This window comes from Mesoplodon mirus (genome assembly GCF_964341445.2).
Source record: "Mesoplodon mirus genome assembly, chromosome: 19".
NCBI classification, from domain to species: Eukaryota; Metazoa; Chordata; class Mammalia; order Artiodactyla; family Ziphiidae; genus Mesoplodon; species Mesoplodon mirus.
The window spans coordinates 19,206,612-19,226,476 of record NC_138995.1 but is presented as its reverse complement, the minus strand read 5'-3'; the positions used below and the strand labels follow the sequence as shown (position 1 = coordinate 19,226,476).

The following is a 19,865-nucleotide window of genomic DNA, read 5'->3' as shown; positions in this document are numbered from 1 at the left end:
AGGTGGTGGCCATAGCTTGGGACTTCTTTTCCATCTCTGAAGATAGGCATGAGCCAGGCAGTGGGCCTGAGCCTCATCCTTCCTAGATTAAGAACTGTAGATTCTCTGTGGATTAGCACATCTGCCACCTGGATTACCCTCCAATTAAGTGATAGTATTCAGTTATTTCATCTAAGTTGTTCATTTTGTATTTCCTTTTAAGGGGAAAAACCTTATGAATGTTACATTTGTCATGCACGGTTTACCCAAAGTGGTACCATGAAGATGCACATTTTACAGAAGCACACAGAAAATGTGGCCAAATTTCACTGTCCCCACTGTGACACTGTCATAGCCCGAAAAAGTGATTTGGGTAAGTAAATTAACTAGTGGCAAATGAGAAATATATTTTGACAAATTTGTGAAAATGATGGAGATCACAGATTACTTCCTTCATATAAGTTTTGTGAATGTGAATGGCCTGCTGTTTAATAAAAGTCATTGCTTAGGTGCTAGTGATACTTTCTTCTGTCTTCTTTCTCTTACTGAAGCTAGGCTACAAGATTCTTTCCTGACTGTAGCTCATCTATAAATTAATGGCAGCTATAACGAGAGAAAGCAGTATAATTAAAGCCCCCAAATAGGGAAGTGACATAGTATGATTCGAACTAAGGTCAGTTCACTTCAGGTTTTTTTCCACAATATTTGTACTTCCTCTAGGTAATGGGACTGTTTTATTGGTTTGGTGATAGCTATATTTCTGTGTGTAATTAAGCTAGAGTTTATATAGAGGCAGAGTTTGGTGGTAGAAATTTTAGTATGACCCATATTTTTTTTTTAATTTATCTATTTATTCATTTATTTATGGCTGCGTTGCATCTTCATCGCTGCGCGCAGGCTTTTTCTAGTTGCAGCAAGCGGGGGTTACTCTTTGTTGCGGTGCGTGGGCTCCTAATTGCAGTGGCCTCTCTTGTTGCGGAGCACAGGCTCTAGGCATGCGGGCTTCAGTAGTCGTGGCATGCACGCTCAGTAGTTGTGGCTTGTGGGCTCTAGAGTGCAGGCTCAGTAGTTGTGGCTCACGGGCTTAGTTGCTCTGCGACATGTGGGATCTTCCCGGACCAGGGCTCGAACCATGTCCCCTGCATTGGCATGCATGCAGATTCTTAACCACTGCACCACCAGGGAAGTCCCATACTATGACCCATATTCTTAAAGATAAGGTCATCTGGATTTATCCCTTTGTTTTTATTATTTAAAAGAGATAAAAAAAATATTGCCCCAGTCTGTTCTCTATCCAAAATTCATTGCTCCCTGAATAATAATAATAATATAAACTTAGATAAATTACTTTCCAGGTTGTCTTTTACTTTTATTTTACTTCTTTACTCATTTGATCTTCACAACTACCATATGAAGTCATCAAGGTATATTCTAGCTTTATAGATGATGAACAGGTGTCTTGACCAAAGCTACACAACACAGCTTATGAGTGGCAAAGCTGGACTTGAGTCCTCTTGAACCCTCTAGAGCTGTTTCTCACACAGGGGAGTACATAAGTACCCAGGTCATATCAGGATCATACTGAGCCACAGCATAAACTTGGCCTGTCTTTCTGCAGCATTGGTTATACTCAGAAGGTTTTGAATAAAGTTATACAATTGAGCTGGTGTCTTAAAACATTTTTACGTTAATATGACTATATTGAACAAACTGTAGACTGACTAACGTTTTTAAGATGAAACTGTGAGCTTGAAGTAGAGGACTTTGGGCTCCACATAAGATCCAGTGGCTCATGTGTTCATCCTACTCTGCTCTTGAAAGGGCTTCGTTAAAAAACTTAAGAGGTACTGTCCTCAGGTAAATGAAAGAGTTTTACTGTTCTCGCTGTATAGAAACTAAAACCTAAACCAGTAATATCTCATGGCAGTGTGTGAGCTGTTAGGCCACTGTTTGAATTATTCAATTTTTTTTTAAGTTATTCACTTTCATGATGAGGATAAAAACCTTGAGTGTTTTATACTTGAATGATACCTCTTAGACCCTGCATAACAAGCTCTTTATGAGGCACTTAATTGCCTGGGAGCTGTCAAATAATAGTTATCTCCCAAAACTATTCCCAAACAAGTTTGTGTTCCCCAAAGCAGGTCTGATTTCACACTAATATGCAATAATTAAGATCCATCACTTTGGGACACAGGAAAGCATGGAGAATCGTGACAGACCTACCAGAGTCAAGATTCACCTTCAAATACTTACTGCTCTAAGTCTTTTGTTTGTTTGTTTGTTTGTTTGTGTTTTTTTGCGGTACGCGGGCCTCTCACTGTTGTGGCCTCTCCCATTGCGGAGCACAGGCTCTGGACGTGCAGGCTCAGCGGCCATGGCTCACGGGCCCAGCCGCTCCGCGGCATGTGGGATCTTCCTGGAATGGGGCACGAACCCGTATCCCCTGCATCAGCAGGCAGATTCTCAACCACTGCGCCACCAGGGAAGCCCCTCTAAGTCTTTTTTTTTTTTAACTGATGTATAAGAATAATTCCTACTTTATAGGATCATTATTGTAAGTATTTAATAAGAATGTATGAAAGAAAGTCTTTAACTATTAAGTCTCTATTTGAGGACCAGAAGGGGAAAGTTGAGGCCTAAAAATTATTTGGAATGATATATGTGTGTATAAAAGGCCTTCATATAGTGAACATGTGTAGAGAGTTAAAAGTGAGCCATCCCTTTCCCCTACCTTATTTCCATTCCCCAGAATTGGCCCTCTTTAAGTTTGTTGTAATATCACCTTGATTGAGCAGATTGGTAGCGCCATAAATTCATGATCCCAAACGCAGCTGGGCTCCTGAGTAATCCAGCTGTTTGTCCTCATCAGTTGTGCTCCCATTCTCCTCAGTGAGTTTGTCCATTCATTCATTCATTCCACAAATGTTTGGGTACCTGTGATGTGGGAGGTTCCATGACAGAGTAGGATAAATCATTGTTAACTTTCTTTAAACCTCTAATCTTCCTTCCCTTTTGTCTTTGCTTCCCTGGTCTCAGTATGTAACCTCTTTTCCTACTTCACAAAAAAATAAAGACAACAGGTTGAAACTTCACATTTTCTGTTATCAGATGTGTAAACCTACCTGCATTCATCCTCTTTCCCCATCTGCTCCTAGAGAGTTTGTGTCACTCTTCTTGTCTGTGGCATGTCCCTTTGCCCTGATCCCACTCTCCTGTGTTCTTGGCAGCCTTTCCGAGGTCAGGTATTGCACCTTTACCTTCATTTTCATGTTCTCACTCCTTAATCTTTTGCCTCAACTCTAAATGTGCTTACATCTCTCTTGTCTTTTTTAAAAGTCTTTCCCTTCTAGGTTTAACTCTTATTTCCTTCCTAGCCAATGCTCATGAAGAGTTATATCCCTCACAGTCCTCTCTCCCTCAGCTTCTAGTTTCCTTCCCATCTGGCTTATACCCATCACTCTATAAAGTGACTCTGACTAAGATCACCAATGACCCCACATTGCAGAAGTAGGGAACGTTCAACTCCCCATCTGCCTTGATCTCTTAGCATCATTATTCATAGCGGGCTGCACCCTCCTCCTTAAAACACTGTCTTCCTTTGGCTTTCATGGCACTACATCCTGTTGATTTTTTTCTGATTTCTCTGACTGTTCCTTCTCAACCTTCTCTTGTTTTAATCCTTTTTCCTCTCACTGGCCTTAACTGTTAGGTTTCTTAAGTCATGACCCATACTTTTTCTTTCTTTGCCTTAGTGATTTCATCAGTTCTCTTGGTCTAACTCAAATCCTACTCCAAATCTATCCTTTGATTTAGGCTTATGTAACCATCTATTCCTTGCCATCCCTATTCCTACTTGATATCATTGGCATTACAACTTCAACATGTCCAAAACTGAAGGTCTAAAACCCCTTTATCCCCTCGCCCCAGAGATAAACACAGCTTGGGCTTCAGCCCTGTTCCACTATTCCTTGTCTCAGTAAATGGCCCCACCATCTGCTCAGTTTTCCAAGCCAGAAACCTAGAGGTCATTCCTTATACCCACCTTTCTCTTCCTCACTCTCTGGCCAGTCACTCAATCCTGTTGATTCAACTTTTTAGGTCTCTCATCAGTTCTCCTTCCCTCTGTACCCCCTGCCATCTCCTTTATCCAAACCACCACCTTCTTTCACCTATCCAGTTTCAACGTCTCAACTAGTCTCCCCACATCTGTTACTCTTTTTATTCATTTTCTGTATAGCAGCCAGAGTAATTATTTTAAGAAGCAGAAAGAAATGTATTCTTAACTCTTTGAAATGCTTGTTTGTGTTTTCACAAGTTGGACTGCGCTTTGCATTTTGCTTTCAGGTGTCCACTTACGAAAGCAGCATTCCTACATTGAGCAGGGCAAGAAATGCCGATACTGCGATGCTGTGTTTCATGAGCGCTATGCCCTCATCCAGCACCAGAAGTCACACAAGAACGAGAAGCGCTTTAAGTGTGATCAGTGTGATTACGCTTGCAGACAGGTAGAGCCCTTCATAGTTAGAAAACGGTTGATGTCCCATTATTGTTAGGGGTTTTTTTGTTGGTGGTTTTTTTTTTGTTTTTTTTTTGTTTTTTGGGGGGTACACGGGCCTCTCACCGTTGTGGCCTCTCCTGTTGCGGAGCACAGGCTCCGGACGCGCAGGCTCAGCGGCCATGGCTCACGGGCCCAGCTGCTCCGCGGCATGTGGGATCTTCCCGGACCAGGGCACGAACCCGCGTCCCCTGCATCGGCAGGCAGACTCTCAACCACTGCGCCACCAGGGAAGCCCCTATTGTTAGGTTTTATCAGAGTGTTTTTATATACCTTGTATGGTGACTATTTTTAAGGATAATATTTTCAAACTGTGGTTTATGAGATTGTCACCGAAGGTCCTGCTTCTCGATTGTATCATGTCTGGTTCCAACTGACAGTTTTATTCAGTCACACCTTCCCCTACCCTCCACCCCCTCCAGGCATACTGCTAGCTTTTCTCAGAACCATGGGAAGTAAGTCCAGGACTTGAGAGAAGGGAACAATCTGGTCCTGGGGCCTGATGCTTGGGAGTGATCTACAGAAGCAGCCCAGCAGGAGTGAGCGTATCTGTGCTAGGATTTGGGGAAGCAGTTTTGTACCCCAGTATGGTTAACTTTATCCTCTCAATAAGCAGTTTTGAGCCTAGACCCTTGGGAGAGAAAGGTCTTGTCAGCTACATGCACACAGATGGTGGCTGGGGTAGCAGCCCTAGGACAGGGTCTGAGACCTTCCCCCACCCCACTTTCTTTCAGGAGAGGCACATGATCATGCATAAGCGCACCCACACCGGGGAGAAGCCTTATGCCTGCAGCCACTGCGACAAGACCTTCCGCCAGAAACAGCTCCTTGACATGCACTTCAAACGCTATCATGACCCCAACTTTGTCCCTGCGGCCTTCGTCTGTTCTAAGTGTGGGAAAACATTTACACGCCGGGTAAGAGTCAGAACTTTACTTCCTGTCTTACAGTTCTTGATACCACGTTCTTGAGCTTCCACTGCAAAGCAGGGCAGTTGTTTCCACTGAGGTTATAAATATAGAGATGAACTGTCATTTGGAAAAGGGTCAGTCATCCCCACCTCGAGGTTTTCTGTCCATGTGTGAACCCTTCCACTGATGGGGAACTCAGTATGTTTTTATTTATTTATTTGGCCACACCGGGTCTTAGTTGTGGCCTGCAGGATCTTTGTTGCAGCATGTGGGCTCTTTAGGTGCATCATGTGAACTCTTAGTTGTGGCATGTGGGATCTAGTTCCCTGACCAGGGATCGAACCCAGGCCCCCTGTTTTGGGAGTGTGGAATCTTAGCCACTGGACCATGGACCACCAGGGAAGTCCTGGAAACTCAGTACTTTTTTTTTTTAACAGTTCTGTCCTGAATCTTCACTTAGGGCCATGTTTGTCAGGTCTGCACAGGACAGGGAGGTTGGTCTGATTGTCAGAGGACCCAACCTCATCTTCTGAGCAACTCTCCTCTCTTGCCCACCCTTGTCTCTCTCTCTGCCCCCTCCAGATGGAGACCATTTCCTCTGAATGGGGAGAGTATGTTCAGGACACATTTAGCAGATACTAGAACATTGAGACTTAATAGGATTCCCCCTGCCGCCCCCTCGTTTTTTTTTTTTTATTAAACTAAAAGAGAACTTCCAATTTTAATTTTACCTTTTTTAGTAATGTGAAAGAGGGTTTTGTTCCTTTTGTTAGAATACCATGGCAAGACATGCTGATAATTGTGCTGGTCCAGATGGTGTAGAAGGGGAAAATGGAGGAGAAACGAAGAAGAGTAAACGTGGAAGGAAAAGAAAGATGCGCTCTAAAAAGGAAGACTCCTCTGACAGTGGTAAGTAACTTGTTTCTTGAGTTAGTTATACATGGCAGGTTTTGGTGCAGAGTTTCCAGTGTATTTACATATGGACATGCTGGGATACAGAGATAAGCCAGTCTCTCATACTTCCTTTAAACCTCTAATCTTCCTGATGTGTGTATATATTTACAACAGCAGTTAGTTTATTCCTGGAGCAAATTTTCTTTTTTTTTCTTTTTTTTTTTTTCTCATGGCATTCCATTGCTTGATAAGATATTATATGTTATGTTCAGTTAAAGCTGAAGCAAAATTAATATCTTTACTCAATTTACTCAGATTAGTGATATTCTAAGGCCAGCAGAGTTTCTTTTCTATGTTCATAGCTTTTACATTTAGGAAGCTGGTCTAGATTTGAGCAGTGAATCTAATGGACATGAAGAAGGTTGCTTAAGCATCCTGACCAACTTCTGGTTTGACTGCCTGTGTCAGCCTAGCCTTGAGATGTGTTGATCAAATCCATGAAGGTCAGCCTTTCTCTTCCTACCTTAATCTCTCCATTTATAATTTAAAACTTTGCCTATTTTCCTACCATTGATGTTCTTTGTGGTATTAGTCATGAAATCCAGACAGAAAGTATATGCATTGTGGTGCTAGATTCATGAAAGGGGTGGCAAACAAAGATGTTGGTAATGTAGGAATCACGTTTGATTATACAAACTTATTCCGTAGTGTTAGGTTTTATAATGTGGATACTTGGGCTACTGGCATCCAGTTAAGAAGTCACATCTGTGACTTAAAGATGTAAGGTTTTTGTGGAAAAGGATGTAGAGGGGTTTTGTTTTGGAGAATGCACTTATAGATGATGCCTAATGTATTTCTAAAGAGTTCTCATTTTGTCTTCTACATTGCTTGTCAGTAGAAATAGCAGGGAAGGAAATGAAATTTCTGAAAATGTATTAAAGAACTTATGTTACTTTATTGGTTTTATTATAAAATTTGTTCATGAAAGTACTAGGTTTTTTTTTTTTTTTTTCTTTTTTTGCGGCACACGGGCCTCTCACTGTTGTGGCCTCTCCCATTGCGGAGCACAGGCTCCGGACGCACAGGCTCAGCGGCCATGGCTCACGGGCCCAGCCTCTCCGCGGCATGTGGGATCCTCCCGGACCGGGGCACGAACCCGTGTCCCCTGCATCGGCAGGCGGACTCTCAACCACTGCGCCACCAGGGAAGCCCCAGTACTAGGTTTTTAATACTTAAATCTATAACAAAGTCCCTTTTGTTTTTTTATCTTAATAAAGACTTCACTTTTCTATTCAGAACTTTAACTGTTTCTGGGAAAATATTCATCTAAGCATAAGAGTAGTTTATTTTTTGCTGCCTTTTTTAGTAGAAAAATGTATTTTAAGCAATATCTTCATTCACTCGGTTTTAAGTGAATGCCTCTTTTAAAAATGTCACTTTGCTTAATTTTTATAAAAGCGCATCACTCTCTACTGAGAATTTTGTGGGATCCCTTTGTTTGGCTAAGAAATTGAGTGGACTGTTGGGAGGTGCCAGGAAATGTCAGAGGGCCTCAAGTACCAGCAGAGATCCACAGATAACCTTGAGCTTCAGGATACATGTAGTTGCTCTTTGTTGCAGAGCCTCCTACTCACAGACATTGTCCCATACCTTTTTTTCTCATGGTTCTTCCCTGTTCATTTCTGTGGTTCATCTCCCAACAAGACCAGCTCTACTCTCTAATTGTACTTTACCAGAAGCATCTTTCACCTGCAGAGTTTATTGACGGTTCCTAATAGGTTTCTGCAGTTCCTCCCTTTGTCTTCTGCACTGCTGGTTTGTACAGCACAGTGTTTGGTTTTGGACCTCATACCTAGTGTCTCTTTATCCCAGAATTTCTGGGCTGGTGAAGGCCACACAGTCATATTTGTTCCCTCCCAGAAGTTCTGCCTGTTGGCCATCAGCAGAAATTGACCAGCAGAGGCTACTGCTATTTTCAAGGCTTTTTGCCAAAATCTCTCCCAGCCAATAAGCCTTTGACCCTATTAACCTTCTTTGTGTGCTTTTTCCCCCAATTCTGACTGAATTTGTTTAATTTCCTAGGCATTGGGCCAACTTAGGCAATAGGGGGCTTGAATAAGTCCAGCAGGAAAGCGTGTCGTCCTTGACACTCTGCCACGTACCAATACGTTCCCCACGTTTTCACTTAGGATTTCAGTCACTTGGCAAATAAGGCATTTTTTCCTGAAGATCAGGCATTTACCCACAGACTTCTAAATTTAAACATTTGGTGCTAGAGAAAGAGAATGTGCTTGTAACCTGCATTCCTTGGAGGAAGGCAGACGGGGTACATTTTGTGCCTTGGCAGTGGGGGAGGGGTAGCAAGAACTCTTTGGTTGCCTATAGGTGTGGGCAGCAGAACAGCCCCAAACTGTGGTTAGTTGTGCCTTACAAATCACTTAGCTTCTCTCTGTTTCTATAAAATGAGGGTAATATCTCTTATTTAATGAAGCCTAAATGGAATAATGGAGAATTTTTAAACTGTGACGTACAGTGTAAAAATCAACTGTGATTATGTAGTTGAATGTAAGTTACAGAGCATGATTACAGGCAATATCTCAATCCTTGTGATCCTTGGGAGTGCTTTAGAGATTACGCAAGGAAGCTGAGGTTCAGTGTGGTCATGGTCCCAGGTCACACACTTAAGAGATCTGAGACTCAAAACCATATTATCAGGCTCCTCGTTAGTGTTTTTTCTATAGTAGTTCCCTCTCCTTTTATGTGATAATGGCATTCGGGAGAAGGTAAGGGAGTTAAGAATGACCTGTTGGGTTTGGAACAGCTGGGAATTAACTTAAATCCCAAAACTTGGCCTTATGCTTTTCCTACTAAATAGGACGTTACGGTGCTTCAAGAACTTCATACACACAGACATGCATGCACACCGTCCACCACTCTTCAGGGCTCCATTTGAGGCTTAGTGTCCTGCTTTATCCTTGTGTAGTAGGTAGAGGGAACATTTGTTTCATTTTCAACTGAGAACACCATTTGTGGGGTTTTTTAATATAACTGGCATACTGTGGAGTTGCCTCTAAGAATTCAAAACTCAATATTCTGATATCTAAAGCTGATAGAAAAAAGTAATATCCAGTCCACATAAAATATGAATAATAGTATTTGGGTTGATTTGCTTATTCTGCATCAATACCAGTTTACTCTGTTAACACTGATAACAAAAATTCCAGTGAAAGCATTTTTTAAATGGGCTTTTAACGTTGAAAATAAATACGTAACTAGACTTCACAGAATATGTGATTATTTGTGTTATTTTTTCTTCCACCACTCTTCTCCTTGCCCCACTACCTCTTCTTCCTGATTTCATGAGAAGAAAATGCTGAGCCAGACCTGGATGACAATGAGGATGAGGAGGAGCCTGCCGTGGAGATTGAGCCCGAGCCGGAGCCTCAGCCTGTGACCCCAGCCCCACCACCTGCCAAGAAGCGGAGAGGACGCCCCCCTGGCAGAACCAACCAACCCAAACAGACCCAGCGTAAGTTGACCGTCTCAGCACAGCAGGCTGGCGTCCTCTCCTAACACATGGGGAAGCCAGACAGGTCCTTATTCTTTGGGTAGATGGGAACTGAGCCATGAGAACAAATTAAGGTCACACTGGGAACAAACTCTCAGGCAGCAATTTTTTGGTTTTTACTGAGGAACATCTCTAGAGGCCTGTTAGGTTTCAATAAGAGAAAATCCAGAGTAGAAGGGTACTTATGTTCTACAATGTGGGTACTGTTAATGTGGGAGGGTTTTACAAAACAACCAGAGTCATAGTCAGCTGGCAAAATTGATGTGGTAATGAATGTAAAACAGCCAAATTTTAAAAGATAGAAGGAAAAAGCAATTTCTGAGCTGACACTGTCCCTCCTAAGAAATCCAGGCCTGTGGATTCTATTGCTGGCCTCCTGATTTATGAGAGGACACAAAGGAGGTGTTCACCCTCCACGTCACACCACGTAGCAGTCCTGTACTGGACGTGGCCCTTGCGACAGCAGGCTCTGCAGGGTCTCAGGTCTGTGTTCTATTCATGAATCTCCTAAAAGCTGGCAGTTTTTTTTCTTCCTTTAACAAATACAGGGTTTCATCTGTTTTTTTAACATGCTCCCTGAGCCCCGTGTCCAGATGTCTTATTGCAGAGGGGTCGTTGACTCTAAAGATCCCGGGAACTATTTTGCCTACACACATTTGAGTGAGTGAACTGGCGGGAGGGCCCTGGGTGTTGGGAGAACTTCAGACTCAAAAATGTCAGGTTCTTTGCTATAGGTGGGTCATCTCTAAAACGGACCTACATCCCACACTCTGTGAAGTATTCCTAGTCCCACACCATCTGCATTTTTTCCTGTCTGACACACACTATTATGAAGCCCAAATTTATGACATAAAGGAAAACTAAGTTTTTTAATATGCAATTTGGGAGTCATATGAAGAGGAGTGTCAAAATTTTGTTCTTTGATAGTATCTAGACTAGTGGGGCTTTGTGTATGGCCGCATTTTAGGTTATTAGGTCTTTTTGATTGACTTTCTCTGTATCGGATCTAAGGCTTTCCTGTGTTGCTGACATTCATTTAGTGTCGAGTCTGAAAAGACCCTTGCAATCCTTGGGGGCTTTAATGGAGCATTTGTTTTGTTCATGATCCTTTTTGCCAGCAACAGCCATTATTCAGGTTGAAGACCAGAATACAGGTGCAATTGAGAACATTATAGTTGAAGTCAAAAAAGAGCCAGACGCAGAGCCCGCGGAGGGGGAGGAAGAGGAGCCCCAGCCAGCTGCCACAGACGCCCCCAACGGAGACCTCACGCCCGAGATGATCCTCAGCATGATGGACCGGTGATGGCGGGGCCTCGCTCGTTGCCAGGACTGCTCTGGGCTGTGTTTAAACGGCCCGCATCTTAATTTTTCTCCCTTCTTTCTTCTTTTGGCTTTGGGAAAAGCATCATTTTACCAAACATACTGAGAACTAAAACTTCAAGGATGATGTTAGAAAAATGTGATTTAACTAGAACTTGCTGTTTGATGTTAGCAAATCATGGAATGTTCTGAGTCCCTGAGGGTTTACTGTGAAGTGCTGAGGACAGTGTTGACGCCTAACTGGTTTTCTTAGATGGAAATAGACATTGAACCCTCTCTCTTGCTATGGTAAACCACTCCAGAAACCACCACTGGGTTTCCCAGAGTTCTATGGTCTTCTTCCCAGGAGAGTTTTTAATTGTAAATGCAGACTTGGGAAGGACTTAGACTTTTAAACTGGTTTTTGCTTTTGCTTTGCCCTGACTCTCTTTGCTTGGAGTCAGTTGCACACCAGTAGTATGGCATGCTACGATTGGTTTTTGTCCTGAAGACTTTGCCTCTTTCTTGGCAAAGTTTCTGGTATGGTCAAGCTTGTAAATAACTTTTTTTACATTTTAATCTTTTCCATTAATTAAGAGGTTGAAAAGAAGTGCAGTGTAAGAAAACCCAGCATTTTAATTACTTGCAAATTAAGTTTCCACAGACTGTAGTATGTAAATGTTGACAAGGAATTGGATCACAATCACGTAGCAGAACGGCACCCAGACTGCTGCCCGCTAGTGACAGACACCCACATGGAAGATCATGATTTTCCAGCCCATGGAGCCAGCATTTGAACCTTGTACAATTAACTTTGTTATGATTTCCCATCTACATTTTCTTTGCTTTGTTTGTAGCTGAATTTTGTGTTTTATAAATCCTCTGTTAAAGCAGAAGGGTGATTATGAGTGGGTCACAGCAGCTCTTAAAAGCTGGGCCAGAAAATTTCACTAGGTCAGTAATTTAAACTTTGAATCTTCAAAAAATAATAATGTGAAGCAAAACCAACTAAAAAGTGATTCTTGCACATGAACTGTCACATGTTTAAAATGTGTTTTTTAGAGAGCCTCAGTCTTGCTGATTTCAAACACTTTTTTCTTCTGTGTATTGCTTTTAAGAGAGCCATCAGTTAGCTATCAGACTCTAGGTTGATGCATTTTGTACTTAGCTGTACTGTGTGATATTTTTCATTATTTTAGGACGCCAACATGAGACCTGTAATAAAATATGTAATGGGGTTGAAAGCTGGGGAGGAGGATCTACTGCTGTACAGCTAATAAATCATAACGGATTAACAAGTGCTCCAAACACTCCGACTTGTGTGATTCCTGCCTAACGAGGGGCCCAGAGGGGTCTGTGTACGTAGCTTCAGGCAGTGCAGGCCTCCTCGCCTTTCAGACGCAAGCTATGTTTCCAGGATGACCACTTCCTCTCTAGCAAATGAGAGATGATCTTGGCAGGTGATGGAATATTGAGTGGATCCTGCTGCAAGTTTCAACACCCCAAAAGTGGTATGTGAGTAGAGAGGTGAGTGTATACAGCTGCCAGCCCCATGATCCAACTGAAGAGCTGGTTGCCTGTGGTAGAGCAGGTGGGCCACAGAGCTTAGAGGAGAAGGGGCTGTTGGGAATCTTTGGCCTCGAGATCTCAGCTCAAGGAGAGCTGGGATCAAAATACATTGAGCTCTGCCAAGGGCAGGGGAACAGAGATAAGCTGGGCCCAGTCTTCCCTAGAGAAGTTCATTTGAAAGGGAGACAGATGTGCCACCACCAGGCTGTGGGGAGAGAGCACAGCTGCTTGTTAGCACCTAGGAAGCAGGATGGAAAGGGAGTATGTTAGGAAGTTTATGCATTAGTGTAATACCGTCTTGCTGCTGTTGGCCATTTCTGGGTAGATTCCTTTGGCAAGCCCCTTTTAGGTGAAAGCTTTGGCCACTAATTACAGGTTTTTTGGTTTTTTTAAAAAAAAATTTTATTGAAGTATTTACAGTGCTAGTTACTGCTGTACAGTGATGTTGATTAAGTTATATATACATTCTTTTTTATTTAATACTACTTTCCATTATGGTTTATCATAGGATTTTTTTCTTAATTTTTTATTTATTCATTTGGTTGCACTGGGTCTATAGTTGTGGCAGGTGGGCTCCTTAGTTGTGGCATGCAAACTCTTTGTTGCAGCATGCATGTGGGATCTAGTTCCCAGACCAGGGATCAAACCTGGGCCCCCTGCATTGGGAGCACAGAGTCTTATCCACTGCACCGCCAGGGAAGAGCCCTGTCATATGATATTAAATATAGTTCTCTGTGTTATACAGTAGAACCTTGTTGTTTATCCATTCTATACTTAAAAGCTTACCTCAGCTAACCTCAACCTCCCACTCTATCCCTCCCCCATCCCCCCTCCCACTTGGCAACCACCACCACCAGTCTGTTCTCTACGTCCGTGATTCTGTTTCTGTTTCATAGATAAGCACATTCATGTCATATTTTAGGTTCCACATATAAGTGATATCGTACAGTATTTGTCTTTCTGACTTACTTAGTATGATAACCTCTAGTTGCATCCATGTTGCTGCAAATGGCATTATTTTGTTCTTTTTTATGGCTGACTAGTATTCCACTGTATATACATACCACATCTTTTTTTTTTTTTGCGGTACGCGGGCCTCTCACTGTTGTGGCCTCTCTTATTGCGGAGCACAGGCTACGGACGTGCAGGCTCAGCGGCCATGGCTCACGGGCCCAGCCGCTCTGCGGCATGTGGAATCTTCCCAGACCGGGGCACGAACCCGTGTCCCCTGCATTGGCAGGTGGACTCTCAACCACTGCGCCACCCGGGAAGCCCTACATACCACATCTTCTTTATCCATTCATCTGTCGATGGACATTTAGGTGGTTTCTGTGTCTTGGCTGTTGCAAATAGTGCTGCTATGAACATAGGGGTGCATGTATCTTTTTGAATTATGGTTTAGTTTTCTGAGGAACCTCCGTACTGTTTTCCATAGTGGCTGCACCAGCTTACATTGCCATCAGCAGTGTAGGAGGGTTCCCTTTTCTCCACACCCTCTCCAGCATGTTATTTGTAGACTTTATAATGCTGGCCATTTTGACTGGTGTGAGGTGGTACCTCGTTGTAGTTTTGGTTTGCATTTCTCTAATAATTAGTGATGTTGAGCATCTTTTCATGTGCATATATGGTCATCTGTGTTTCTTCTTTGGAGAAATGTCTGTTTAGGTCTTCTGCCCATTTTTAGCTTCGGTTGTTTGTTTTTCTTTGTTGTATGAACTGTTCGTATATTTTGGAAATTAACCCCTTGTCATTCACATCATTTGCAGGTATTTTCTCCCATTCCATAGGTTGTCTTTTTAGTTTTTTTATGGTTTCCTTTGCTGTGCAAAAGCTTGTAAGTTTGATTAAGTCTCATTTGTTTATTTTTGTTTTTTGGGTTTTTTTTTTTTTTTTTTTTGCGGTACGTGGGCCTCTCACTGTTGTGGCCTCTCACGTTGCGGAGCACAGGCTCTGGACGCGCAGGCTCAGCGGCCATGGCTCACGGGCCCAGCCGCTCCGCGGCATGTGGGATCTTCCCGGACCGGGGCACAAACCCGTGTCCCCTGCATCGGCAGGCGGACTCTCAACCACTGCGCCACCAGGGAAGCCCCTTATTTTTGTTTTTATTTCTATTGCCTTGGGAGACTGACCTAAGAACATTGGTACAATTTGTGTCAGAGAATGTTTTGCCTATGTTCCCTTCTAGGAGTTTTATGGTGTCATGTCTTATGTTTAAGTCTTTAAGCCATTTGAGTTTATTTTTGTGTATGGTGAGAGAGCGTGTTCTGACTTCATTGATTTACATGCAGCTGTCCAACTTTCCCAACACCACTTGCTGAAGAGACTTCATTGCTGTGCACGGCTTTCTCTAGTTACGGCGAGCGGGGGCTACTCTTCGGTGCGGTGCGTGGGCTTCTCATTGTGGTGGCTTCTCTTGTTGTGGAGCATGGGCTCTAGGCATGTGAGCTTCAGTAGTTGTGGCGCACGGGCTCAGTAGTTGTGGCTCGTGGGCTCTAGAGCGCAGGCTCAGTAGCTGTGGCGCATGGGCTTAGTTGCTCCATGGCATGTGGGATCTTCCCAGATCAGGACTCGAACTCGTGTCCCCTGCATTGGCAGGCGGATGGATTCTTAACCACTGCGCCACCAGAGAAGCCCCCATTATGTATTCTTGCCTCCTTTGTCAAAGATTAATTGAAGGTTTGGGTTTATTTCTGGGCTCTCTACACTGTTCCATTGATCCATATGTCTGTTTTTATGCCAATTTTGACTACTATAGCTTTGTACTATTGTCTGAAGTCTCAGAGCGTTATGCCTCCTGCTTTGTTCTTTTTCTTCAGGATCACTTTGGCAATTCTGGGTCTTTTATGGTTCCACATGAATTTTAGGATTATTCTAGTTCTGTGAAAAATATCATGGGTAACTTGATAGGGGTCTCATTAAAACTGTAGATTGCTTTGGGTAGTATGGCCATTTTAACATTATTAATTCTTCCAGTCCAAGAGCATGGGGTATCTTTCCATTTCTTTGAATCATCTTCAGTTTCCTTTATTTAATGTTTTATAGTTCTCAGCCTGTAAGTCTTTCACCTCCTTGGTGAGATTTTTTCCTAAGTATTTTATTTTTTGGATTGCGATTTTAAAAGGTTTTTTTTTTTTTTTTACATTCCCTTTGTGATATTTCCTTGGTAAAGAAGTGTAACCAGTATGTTAATCTTGTATCTTGCTATCTTGCTGAATTCATTTATCGGTTCTGGTAGTTTTTGTGTGGAGTCTTTAGGATTTTCTATATATAGTATCATATCATCTGCATATAATGACAGTTTTACCTCTTCCCTTCCAACTTGGATACTTTTTTTTTAAATTTATTTTTGGCTGCGTTGGGTCTTCGTTGCTGCACATGGGCTTTCTCTAGTTGAGGCAAGTGGGGGTTACTCTTTGTTGCGGTGCACGGGCTTCTCACTGCGGGGGCTTCTCGTTAGGCGCATGGGCTTCAGTAGTTGTGGCACATGGGCTCAGTAGTTGTGGCGCACAGGCTTAGCTGCTCCGTGGCATGTGGGATCTTCCCGGACCAGGGCTTGAACCCGTGTCCCCTGCATGGGCAGGCAGCTTTGAACCACTGCACCACCAGGGAAGTCCCCCAATTTGGATACCTTTTATTTTTTTTTCTTGTTTGCTGTGGCTAGGACTTCCAATTCTGTGTTGAATAGAGGGGTGAGAGTGGGCATCCTTGTCTTCTTCCAGATTTTAGTGGGAAGGCTTTCAGTTTTTCACCATTGAGTATTATATTGGCTGTGGGTTTGTCATAAATAGCTTTTATTATCTCGAGATAATTATAGGGTTTTTTAACCAGAATTCCAACTTACCAGTTTTCAGTGAAAAGTAAGTAACAGTGGACAAGCTGCGTGAAGTCTTCGGCTGGTTTGTGGTATCCATGCAGTCGGGTCTCCCAGAAAAATCGGTATCGTCAGGGGCCTCGGGACTGTGAACCAGGCAATCAGCAACTTGGACTGAATGTTAGTGGCCTGAGGCTGTCAGGGCATTTGGTCTCCATCCCAGGCATGGGCTAACCCCCACTGCCACCAGGAACCAGAGCACCCCCTACCAGAGTTGTTTCAGTGGCCACATAGCTTTTTAAAAATTGTAAGTATAGCGCCTTCCCTGGTGGTCCAGTGGTTGGGACTCTGCACTTCCACTGCAGGGGGCCCGGGTTCGATCCCTGGTCAGGGAACTAGGATCCTGCAAGCCACACAGCTGCCCCACCCCCACACTCCAAAACAATTTTTTTAGATTAATTTTATTTTATTATTATTATTTTTTTTGGGCTGAGTTGGGTCTTCGTTGCTACACACGGGCTTTCTCTAGTTGTGGCGAGCGTGGGCTACTCTTCATTATGGTGTGCGGGCTTCTCATTGCTGTGGTTTCTCGTTGCGGAGCACAGGCTCTAGGCACGCGGGCTTCAGTAGTTGTGGCACGAGGGCCCAGTAGTTATGGCTCACGGGCTCTAGAGCGCAGGCTCAGTAGTTGTGGCACATGGGCTTAGTGACTCCGTGGCATGTGGGATCTTCCCAGACCAGGGCTCGAACCTGTGTCCCCTGCATTGGCAGGCAGATTCTTAACCACTGCGCCACCAGGGAAGTCCCAACAATTTTTTTTTAAGTATAATAGAAAATCTCTTCATAGAACAGCAAGCAGTTTATCTGTATCTTCAACATAGCTTTTCTGTTCTAATTGTATATATTCAAACTGTTTACAAGTAGGTTGGTTTTGGTTGGGGAGGGGGCAAGAAAAGTGACATTGTGATGCAGCTAAGGCCGGAAGGAGATTCCTCCATTGGCATAGCCCCATGATACATCCTGTGTGACTCCATTAAATGTGAAACCTTCACACTTACTCCACACGGGAGACGGGAGCCTCATGGCAGTTCTGGGAGCTGCAGCCTGGCCTGTCACCCTGTGCTAATGGAGCAGGCAGGGCTTATTCCTCATTATGAGCTTTTAGTATTTCCTGAGTGCCCACGGAGTGTCATGCTGTCTAGAACACAGAGACAGTCTTGAAAAAGTTGAAGGCCTCTCTCCCTCTCATGAGTCACTCACTTGTGGGAGCTGAGTCCCACGTGTTCACTTGGTCTCTGATAGCAGTTACGCTTGTTTTGTCACCGCCACCCTGACGGCCAGCAGTTACGGAGATGTGTGGCTAGCCTGGCACCCCGTCCTAATCTCCAGGCTGATCCTGGTTTCCTCCTCTGCAGCTCCCTGCTTGTCCTCACAGCACTCACTAGACAGGGGCTGATGCCACCAGTGCAGCTGTTGGTCTCAAGACGCCCTCCACCTGGGAGCAGCTTGAACCCTTTGGCACTTATTCCCTCTTGTATTTCTCATTCTTGTCATTTGAAATAGAAAAATCCCAGTGAGGGGGATTTTCTATCCTTCTGTTCTGGAGTCTTAAGGTTGCCATGGTAAGACTTGGCAAATGTGAGTGTTCCCTGAGTTCCAGCCACTGTTGTGAGCACCTCTGTAAACATTTAATCCTTACACTTCAAGGTAAATTAATAGCTCCAGCTTACAAAACAGGAACTGGATGCCCAGAAAGATTAAGTGACTTACTCAGTGTCAAACAGCCAGTAAGAGGTGGAGTCAGGACTTGAATTCAGGTAGTGTGCCTTCAGAACCTTCATTCTTGGCCACTTGGCCATACTGTGTGTGAGAGCTGCTGAGCTTGCACCCTAGAAGCAGTTGGTGGGTTCTGTGTGGTCTCTTGTGAGAGTCTTAACCTGAACTCTCTCTCAAGTTGGGAGGCAGCGGAGCAGGACATCCTCTCACCTCTGTTGGCAGGAACTCAGCGCCCCTATCCGGCTGAGTCCTGCCCTGTCAGCCCTGGGCTATCACACCTGGGCCTGCTGCTTTAGGGAAGGGGGCTGCCTCCAAGTTGTTACTATTCAGTTTCTACTTTGTCCTAATCTATGGTGGACCTCAGCAAAGGGAGATGAGATTTCGTGGGGGATGGTGGTAGTCAGATGACTGGAAAATGCTCCCACTGTCTCCAGGCCTCAAGGTGAGGAGGGGTAGCTGGAGATGGGAAAGAAACCAAGAGACTCTGCCCAGTGTCTCTCACCTCCTCTCAGGTTGTTTCACCTCTGCCTGGCTGAGCTGTGGGCAGGGCAGAGGGCTGTTCCTTATCTCATAGAGTTTAATTAGACTAATGGAAGAAAAAAAATTGAATCCCCTCCTGTGAACCCTCCAGAATCTAGGTCCCTGGTCTTTTTTTTTGTTTTTTTTTTAATATTTATTTTATTTATTTATTTGGTTGCACCGGGTCTTGGTTGCAGCAGGCGGGCTCTTTGGTCGTGGCATGCACGTGGGACCTAGTTCCCTGACCAGGGGTCTTACCCGGGCCCACTGCATTGGGAGCGCAGAGTCTTAACCACTGCACCACCAGGGAAGTCCCTAGGTCCCTGGTCTTTTATAGGGTATCATGCATCCCATGACCTGATGGCCTCCTAGGCCTCTCTCCTAGTGGTTCCCCCCTCCCCAGACTCTCTCCAGCTCAGGGAGAATGCAGACATGAGAGGACCCCCCCACCACCACATACATTGCCTTTGCTCATGAGTCACTCCACCCCTCCCTGCAGCCCTTGGGGCTGGCTGCCCCCTGATGGTACACCCCCATCTTCTGGCCCTGACCCAGCTTGAACTTGATGAAAGCTAAGGAACCTCTGCCGCAGAGAAGGGCGTGGGGCCCATCTGGTGTTTTCCACCCTGTCAACAGTTTGTGACTCTCTGACGGGGTGAGGGAGCAACGTTAGGAGCAACAGATAGGGTCCTCCAGGTTTAGGAGGGATCCGATGCTCCTTTCTGAACAGACGCCCCTTGCGTCCTGCGTGCTGTCCACCTTCCCCGCTGGGCTTTGGAGGGGACGGACCGAGGCGGGCTGCAGAGATCCCCGAGCGGGCAGCGCCCCCTGGTGCTCACGGCGGGGACTGTGGCGCGGGGTGGAAGTAGTGGGGTAGGAACCGAAAGAGGCACGTGACACGCGAGACCCTCTCGGCCACACCTCTCCCTTCCCTCCCCAGGTCTGCCCTAACGGAGTAGCTCCTGAGCGACGGCACGGGCG

The 19,865-nt window shown here is 44.5% G+C and overlaps 1 protein-coding gene across 3 annotated transcripts in view; it reads left to right on the top strand.

Annotated features, from left to right (window-relative positions):
* CTCF (CCCTC-binding factor) overlaps positions 1 to 12,517 on the top strand; it is a 48,628-nt gene extending 36,111 nt beyond the window's left edge. For 2 of the 3 annotated variants that reach the window (XM_082607333.1, XM_082607334.1), the window contains 6 exons: positions 203 to 352; positions 4,327 to 4,487; positions 5,272 to 5,454; positions 6,222 to 6,357; positions 9,710 to 9,871; positions 11,029 to 12,517. In XM_082607333.1, coding sequence (XP_082463459.1) covers positions 203 to 352; positions 4,327 to 4,487; positions 5,272 to 5,454; positions 6,222 to 6,357; positions 9,710 to 9,871; positions 11,029 to 11,213 — 977 coding nt within the window. In that variant the 3' untranslated portion in view covers positions 11,214 to 12,517. The remainder of the gene's footprint in view (positions 1 to 202; positions 353 to 4,326; positions 4,488 to 5,271; positions 5,455 to 6,221; positions 6,358 to 9,709; positions 9,872 to 11,028) is intronic. The other variant, XM_082607335.1, reaches the window with a different exon arrangement.
* The last annotated feature ends 7,348 nt before the right edge of the window (positions 12,518 to 19,865 follow it).